Here is an 8,978-nt window from a genome sequence, read left to right as displayed (position 1 = left end):
CGCTTATCCGTAATTCGGGTCGCGGGGGCAGCAGTCTAAGCAGGCCCCCGCCTTCGACTGCTGCCCAATCCTCACAGCACCGTCCCTTACGGTCCCTCCTGCAGGTGGTGAGCCCACGGGAAGGCGGCCCCACGTCACTCCGACGTCACGGACCTTGATATTTCCCTCGTAAGGGACCCCCGGAGCTTAGAGGGTTAAGGGCCTTGCTCAAGGGCCCAAGAGTGGCAGCTTGGCGATACCGGGGCTTGAACCCCCGACCTTCCGATCGGCAACCCAGCGCCTTAACCGCTGGAGCCACCACTCCCCTTCATAATAATTTTGATATGTGAAAAACTATTAATAATAGTAGTAATTTAATAAAGCAATAATTAAATGTAATAATAATAATAATAATAACAATGTTAATAATAATAATAACAATGTTAATAATAAAAACTTTACTAATTATTATGAATGAATAATATCAAAAATAATAATAATAATAATAAAAAAATAATAATAATAACAATGTTAATAATAAAAACTTTACTAATTATTATGAATGAATAATATCAAAAATAATAATAATAATAATAATAGTCTCCGCCCACTGTCTGTCTCTCTGCTCTCTGATTGGTTGAACCCGGATTAGCGCTCCAGATGTAAACTCCTCCTCTCCCTCCAGATCTCCGCGCGCTCGTCCCAGCGCTGCAGTCCGGTGGAAGCTCGCGCCCACATTATTGTTTGCGCCGCACGTGCGTACCGGAGGATGTAATATTCCATTCAAGGACAAAAGACGCGCTCGGGGAAATTCTCGGATCTGCCGCTTGGCTTTTTTGGAGGTTTTGTTGTTTTCTTTTTGTTTTTTTCTTTTATTGGATGATACAGTTATGGCTTGGAGCTCGCGCTCGGGTCTGTCGCTGCTGCTGCTGCTGCTTCTTATCGCGTTGTGCGGCGGTGCAGGAGTAGCGCGCGCGTTCGGTGCCGCCGGCGCAGCGGCGGAGGAGGAGGACGAGCCGGAGAGCGCGTGCGAACCGATCCGCATGTCCATGTGCCGCGATCTGGGTTACAACGTCACGCGCATGCCGAACCTGGTCGGTAACGTACTTCAGGCGGACGCCGAGCTGCAGCTTTCCACGTTCACACCGCTCATCCAGTACGGCTGCGCCAAACAGCTGCGGGTACGAGTCCTCCATCCATCCATCCGTCCATCCATCCATCCATCCATCCCCTGATGAGAGTTTGATACATTGTGTTTAGAGAAACTTACAGTGTGTGTGTGTGTGTGTGTGTGTGTGTGTCAGAGTTAGCAAAAGTACAGATACTCAGGTTTTAAAAGGTAAATTTGAAGTTCTGACTGCACTTTTCCACTCAAGTTAAAGTAAAAAAGTTTGGACTTCTACCTGTTTCAGTGTCATATTGGTAACTGGACCTCTGAAATGATGCACCAGTGGTAGTTTGAAAAAGACAAGAAACAGGTTGATGGTCTGAAAAAGGGCACAATGAGAAGAAAAAAAATTCATGATGTCACCGAATAGATTAAAACTAAAGTCTGGGTTAAAAATATAAGATGTAGAAAAGTACAGATATTTGTGTAAAAACTTACATGAGTGAAAGTAAAAAATGTCTGAAAAGTAAATAGTGAAGTAAAATACTGATACCAGAAATATTGACATGTACAGTAACAAAGTATTTGTACTTCATCACTTCCCACCTCTGAAGTCTGTGTGTGGGTGGTCAGTGCATATGTATAGATATAGAGCTTCAACTTATGATCATTTTGATAATCGATTAATCAGACGATTATTTTTCTTTGATTAATCGATTGATCGTATAAAAAAAAGGAGATGTTTTGCTTATTATAACTATAAAAACCATAGGGTATAAAATTCTGAGAATTCATGTATAACAGTGTACGTAAAAATGCAAAAGCCACATATTGAGTTTAACTAACTTCAATTTATCAATAATCAATATTTGTTTTGTTTTGAATGATAGTTGCGGTGATAATTGACAAGGCGACAGCCATATTTAGAAAAACCAATTGTAAAATATAAGGCAACATCGTTTGGACAATTTCCGTTTAAATAAAATACATTTGGTTCACTTCTGAAGATTTACACATCTAGAAAATAATTATTAAAATTTTGTATAATAATTAAATGATATATGCATAAATTAAAGGTACAAAAATCGAAAGCGAGCATTTGAACGTAGTAGAGCAGCAGTAAATTATGTTTGAAAACAGATAGATTAACTTTTGTAGTGGACAAAAGCTATAAAAAGAGAATGGAACGGAGAAACGCGGCAACCTTCGAACAGGTTTGTGTTAAAAAAAAGGAAAAAAATACGCATTGGTGTACAAATACATGAGCATTCGCTAAAAACCACAACAATGACTAAAAATGTGGTGTTGTTATTTGTTGAGTTAGTGTTTGTTCGCACCGTTTTAATTGAATCCATCACTATCTATCTTTTTTTCCCCGTTCAGTAGTTTTACAGAAAAGCTGGAATTCTTTCGAATTCTTTTTGGTCCCCACGAACACCTAAACACACACTGTGTACTGTTCAAAGTGTGTGTTATGAGTTTACACCTGCAGTTGGATTTGGACTTCTCACAGCACTGATGTTATGATATTTTACTCGCAACATATTACACCAATGTACTGCTAATGGATATGTCTCCTGGACACATCTGTCTCATTTCGCATGAGTGATAAAGAGAGTAATAAATGGTGTGGGGACTCAGTAACATGGAGTTTTGGTTCCTGGTTTTTGTTTTTGTGCACTGCAGGAAACTGTCATTAACCAAATTGTGGCACGATTGTAACATATAAACCAGGTCTGTTCACACACACACACAGACACACACACACACACACACACACACACACACACACACACACACACACACACACACACACACACACACACACACACACACATTTCCATCCTATGCCTCTAAGTAATTTTGACTTGACACTTGGGTGACCATGCTGCAGTCGTTCCCCTTTGCCTGGAATTACACTTAGGAACGTTTGCAATCCGATTTGTGTTTCATAAAAATGTCTGGTCCAAAAGTCAGTTGACTGTTACCAATGGGGTAAAGTAATGAATTACAAATACTCTCGTTACTGTGGCGAAGTAGTTTTTCTCAGAAATTGTACTTTAAATAGTACTTCAAAGTATTTCTACTTTTTACAAAATTTTTAGTGCCGTATCGGTACTTTTACTGCGCTACTTCCTCTCAACTTGCTGTCGCTACTTTATCCCCCGGGAAACAGGTGGATAAAGTGGAGACAGCAAGTCGAAGGGGAAGTAGCGCAGTATCGCAGCGCCATACAAACGATTATGAGTAACATTTCCGCCGGAAGTAGTAGCAGCATTGATCAACTTGCTAAAACAGTCAATATTAGCAACACAGCAGCGGATGATTGTTTACGTCGTAATAAAAATTCCACCTGTAGTTCGTGTAAAGCGTCATGAGGTGACAACCTCTATAAAATCTTTCTTTCTCCCATTAGGGGGCGCCACAGCGGATCATCCGCATGTTGGATTTGGCACGTTTTTACGCTGGATGCCTTTCCTAATGCAACCCTACCCATTTATCCGGGCTTGGGACCTGCACTAAGAGTGGCTGGGGTTGGTTCCCTGACCAGGGATCAGAAATGTTACCTGATTATTGGTTGCTTTTTTCAGATATTACATGCCTGGAATTTCAGTGGCAGCAGTAAAAAAAAAAAAAAAACTTTTTTTTTTATTATTGAGAAGCATTAATTAAAGGGAATGCCTCAGATGAAAGAGTGAAATAACATTCACAGCATAATACTCACTACTCTTGACTTTTAAAAGGGCTCCTTGTTGCTCGTACTTTGAGCAGTAGTAAGGACAGGTACTTTTACTCTATTCACACTGCTTTGTTTGCGCAGTAGTAGTACTTTTACCCAAGAAGGATTTTTCACTACTCTTTCCACCACTGACCGTAACACTCATGTCTGACTAACCAGCCGTGTTCCAGAACAAAAATCCCCAAGTAACTGCAGAACAATGCAATAAGTCTCAGGCAGGTTAATCCAAGGGCATCCTGGAACTCGCCCCAGACATGGAAATTACTCTTGTGAGAATACATCTGGAGAGTCCCGCCTGAAGAGTCTCGCCTCTGGTCCCACCTTTACCAGACTCACAGTGCAAAAGTATAGCTTGGGAACGGTATCCGAATGTATCACTCAAAAAGCACTCAGATCACTAAAGAACCAGACTGCAAACAAAAGAATGCAATAAAGGCAGGGACACACATGTCCACTTAATGTTAATTCGATGGGGTATCAAATACGCTGGCACTCACTCATGTCCAAGATTAATTCTTTAAGTGCATATATGAAGATGTGCTTTCACAACTAATCGCTGTCATTTATTCTCTATTTCTGTTTTCCCATTAGTTCTTCCTGTGCTCAGTCTACGCCCCAATGTGTACTGAGAAGGTCCCGGAGCTAATCGGTCCGTGTGGCAGCATGTGTCTCTCGGTACAGAGAAAGTGTTTGCCAGTTCTACAGGAATTCGGCTTCACGTGGCCTGACCTGCTAAACTGCAGCCTGTTCCCACCCTCAAATGATCACTCCCACATGTGCATGGAGGGTCCGGGCGAGGAGGACGAGGACGACGTACGTTTTCCATCTGTGCGCACGTTGCGCCCACGCCACGGCCTCGACGCTGAGTGCCTCCCACTTGACCATGACCCAGGTGACGACCCCAGTCCGCCAGACCGCTATGTGTGGTCAAAGCGCAGCGGTTCCTGCGTCCTGCAGTGTGGCTATGACTCTGGATTATACAGCCGCTCTGCAAAGACTTTTGCGGATGCCTGGATAGCACTGTGGGCAGGGCTTTGCTTTGTTTCCACCTCCTTCACCGTGCTGACCTTCCTGCTCGACTCGGGACGGTTCTCGTACCCGGAGCGTCCGATCGCCTTTTTGAGCGTGTGCTACAACGCGTACAGCGCCGCCTTTTTGGTGTTGTTAGCAGCTGGACGCGAGCGTGTTTCATGCGATGTTGATGAGGCTGCCGTCCCCATCCTAGCAAGGGATGGCTTGAAGAACTCTGGCTGTGCAGTGGTCTTTTTGTTAGCTTACTTTTTCGGAATGGCAAGCTCTGTGTGGTGGGTAATCCTCACGCTTACCTGGTTCCTAGCAGCAGGACTTAAGTGGGGACATGAGGCAATCGAGATGCACAGCTCCTACTTTCATGTGGCAGCGTGGGCAATCCCAGCGATCAAAACCATTGTGGTGCTCGTCATGCGCCTGGTCGACGCGGACGACCTCACTGGCCTGTGCTATGTCGGCAACCAGAACCTAGAGGCACTCACAGGTTTTGTGGTGGCACCGTTGTTTACGTATTTGGCTGTTGGGACTTTGTTCATTGCCGCCGGTCTCGTCTCGCTGTTTAAGATCCGGTCCAACTTGCAGAAAGATGGTGCCAAAACAGACAAGCTGGAACGACTCATGGTAAAGATCGGTGTCTTCTCTGTGCTCTACACTGTCCCGGCCTCTTGCGTCGTGGCGTGTTACTTCTATCGTATCTCAAATTGGTCTGACTTTCAGCGAGCACCGAGCGACTCGTACGCCGCTGCCGAGATGCTCAGGATCTTCATGTCCTTGCTGGTGGGCGTAACTTGTGGCATGTGGGTGTGGTCTGCCAAGACACTGCAGACCTGGAAACGCCGCTGGATACGCCTCCTCTGCCCACAGAGCAGCACACGACGAACCCACACTAACAAAAACGTCAGTGGTAAAGGGAACGAGACTGTGGTGTGAGGCAGGGAGAATCCGTCTGGCATGGACAGAGCGACATCTGGTGGACACTTGCTGCCACTGTATCACTTATGCATCATTGTTCTGTCTGGACAAATGTCATCAGGTTGTTGTTTTTTTCTACACTGGAAAACAGTGGAAAACATGCAATAGGAAGTTGTGTCATGACAGGAAGCGGTGTAGTTGCAGGAAATAGCAGGGCTGCTTTTTTTCCACATTTGGGAACAGGACAATGAGCCGAATGAAGTGCCTTATTTCTCAGACCTCTCAAATTGTGGTAGCTTTCACCTACAATGCAGCAAAGACACCTGGGAAATAGGAAGTTTTTTTTCTCTCCTCAGTAAACATAACCATTTACCTCGCATACAGACCATGCCCATCTATTCTCTGCATTTGGATACTAATACCATGGCTTTTGCCGTATGCAGACGGGCACCCTGAGGACAACATGTACAGTTATTAGCACTATGTAGCACCGGGAAACAGATGCGTCTCGAGTGATGGTCAGTAGTGCCTTTGCTTCACTACAGCTTACTGGAGTGTAAATGTCTCCTCATCACCACACTCAGTTCACTACAGAGTTCACATAAACACCTTACTATAAATGCACTATTGACTTAAACATCAGTCTGGGGGTACAGTATTCAGTGCATTATGGAAGGTTTTTTTTTTTTATGTGCATTTGTTTTTCCTCCATTATAAGCCCTTTCCTTTTTATATTAGCAACAGATTCACATTTTGATGTGTCAAACTTTAAGTTTAAAACTGTAAAGGGTCTTAGGAAGTGCAAGGAACTAGGGAACGGGTAGCTGAGTGTTTAAGATGCTGGAATTCCGATTGAAAAGTCATGAGTTTAAAGCACCATCAAGCTGCCATAGCTGGGCCCTTGAGCAACCCTCAACAGCTCAGTTGTAAAAGTAGATAATATTAATAATAATAAGTCACCCTGGATAAGGGCGTCTGCCAAATGCTATAAATTTAAATGGGTTTTATTTGTTAGCTGATTGTTGAACGAATAAGACGGTGGAGTTCTGATTGTAGTAAGTTCAAAGCCCAGCAACACTAAACAGCCATTGTTGGGATCTTGAGTAAGCTCCTTAACCCTCAACTGCTCAGTTGTATAAATGAGTAACTCAGAATAAGTCGTACAGCCAAACACTGCTTTATACTCATTCTTTTTAAATGTAGTGACCTAAAAAATAACAACAGTGAAAATAGAAGAGTTCTATGTTTTCGCCGACTATTGTTCCTACTTCTGTGAAGTTTATTAAATGTAAAACGGCAACTTTTACTAAGCAATATACCGCAAAACCTGATTCCCACCAGATTCTGCCTTTTTTTAGTCATTCTAATACAGTATTATTTTACAAAACTTACTCCGACTGTATAACAGGAAATTAAAGTGGGTTGTGGGGCACCAGGAAACGATACTTATAATATGTAATGGTCTGTCTGCATGTTGATGTACTGCAACTCTGTTTCCAGTGTGGTTCCTCATTTTCTTTGACGCACCTTCACCACAGTTAGATTAATCTACTCTGAACCCTTAGAAAGGGAAACTGGTGCACTTTTCATACTTCTGTTTTTTTTATATATTTTTGCTGCTGGAACTAGCCATCACAGGAACTAGCCATCGCAGGTCATCTTTACATAAACACAATGAAGTGAAAGAACTCTAAATGAAATCAGACAAAATGTAATAATTGTAGTGAAATCGACGGCATTAGAACGCAATCTGTCTCCGAAGGCAAACTTAAGTGTGTGTGTAGGTTATCGTTTCTCCTGATCAATTGCGTAAATGTTTTTGGTCGAATGCTAGGCATGACAAGCATTTGACTGTAATCTGTGTCAAATCTAGACAATAGAAACACTGATTTGTTCTCACATTAGCCCGGAATTGATCTCAGATACAGTTCGCCAACATTAACAAACGAAACCCTACAGTATTTGTGTAGAAAACGTTTCTTTTTCCCTATCTGGGTAATGAAAATCGCATTACAGTAGAGCTGTGGCCGAATTCTTCCATGAAGAATTGATATCTTTCATACAGCTTCCACAAACAGCCTTATGTGAGCCAAAAAATCATGTTAATTACATCTTTGTGTGATAAACTAGACCAAGGCATTAATCATGAAACAAAAAAACAACACTAACTTAAGCCATCTAAATAGCTAAAAGACAACCGAAGAGTTCGCTAGCTAGCATAACTAGCAAGAGATAATCAATGATAAATCTCCAGAAAACACCTAATTTCCTTTTACAAGTTTTAGGGATTTGATTGTTGGTTGTTATTCAATGATTCTGACAACATTGTGTTGCCTTATAAAGTTACACATGTTGATTAAAACACAATTGTTAGCAAAGATTTAGGAAAAATACACAATAAACTAGTTTTCATATCACCTCAGGGCAGCTAGAACATGACCATCTCCTTCAGCCTCCCTAATAAAATGGTGTATTAGCATAGGTTAAGACACTGTCCTCCATGTGCTTCTAAACATGACGAGATAACCACAATAAATAGTGCACTATGTAATGAAATGGGTGTGGACATTTCCAAACCTTCCTGGTCTTAAACACTTGGCGTGAACTATTTAAAATGATATAACGAACGTCCTCTTGGACAAGCACACAACAAAACACACACATACACACACACACAATGTAAACTGCAAGACAATCGCTGAAGTGAATGTATGTTACAAAGTGCCTCAGACGCATACACACAATTTTGTGTTGGGCTTTTTTGTAGCTTTGTTGTGTTTTAATATTGTAATATGCTAATTTATCTTTGTAAAAAAACATCAGTGAAATGCAAAACAGGTTTGTTATTTAAACGATTTTGTATGGGACGAAGATGAAATAAAACTCTGGGTTTCTGACACTTTGTGTGTGTAGGGACTTGGTTCTTTGAATTTCGTTCATCTAAATGAAGGAATCTTTTTTTTTTTTTTTTTTTATTCATTTAGTTCATTTCGTTCCTTCGATCAGAAATAAAATAAAATCTTCCATTTTTAGTAATCAGATCCTCCAACACACCTGCATACACCAACTTTGACTATTGATCCAATAATGAAAATATGTATATATAACTTCATCGGGTATATAGGAGTCACATGATAAAAGAACAAACGACTCAATTCCACCTCTACACTATGCACTTGATCCCAGATATAAAGCTGGGATTCTACTATT

At 41.8% G+C, this 8,978-nt stretch overlaps 1 protein-coding gene across 1 annotated transcript; it reads left to right on the top strand.

The window, feature by feature from the left end:
• Positions 1 to 633: 633 nt before the first annotated feature.
• Positions 634 to 8,667, top strand: fzd4 (frizzled class receptor 4). Its single transcript, XM_083547684.1, has 2 exons — positions 634 to 1,160; positions 4,419 to 8,667. Exons 1-2 carry the CDS (start codon positions 870 to 872, stop codon positions 5,784 to 5,786), a joined length of 1,659 nt encoding a protein of 552 aa, XP_083403810.1. The 5' UTR covers positions 634 to 869; the 3' UTR covers positions 5,787 to 8,667.
• The last annotated feature ends 311 nt before the right edge of the window (positions 8,668 to 8,978 follow it).

Source organism: Silurus aristotelis (assembly GCF_946808225.1).
Source record: "Silurus aristotelis genome assembly, chromosome: 8".
Classification (NCBI taxonomy): domain Eukaryota; kingdom Metazoa; phylum Chordata; class Actinopteri; order Siluriformes; family Siluridae; genus Silurus; species Silurus aristotelis.
The sequence above is the reverse complement of the archived record's forward strand: the minus strand, read 5'-3'. Positions and strand labels throughout refer to the sequence as shown.

Coding starts and splice junctions, on each gene's coding strand:
- fzd4 (XM_083547684.1), top strand. CDS start 870: ATGGCTTGGAGCTCGCGCTCGGGTCTGTCGCTGCTGCTGCTGCTGCTT. Junction 1,161..4,418: donor GCTGCGCCAAACAGCTGCGG/GTACGAGTCCTC, acceptor TTTTCCCATTAG/TTCTTCCTGTGCTCAGTCTA.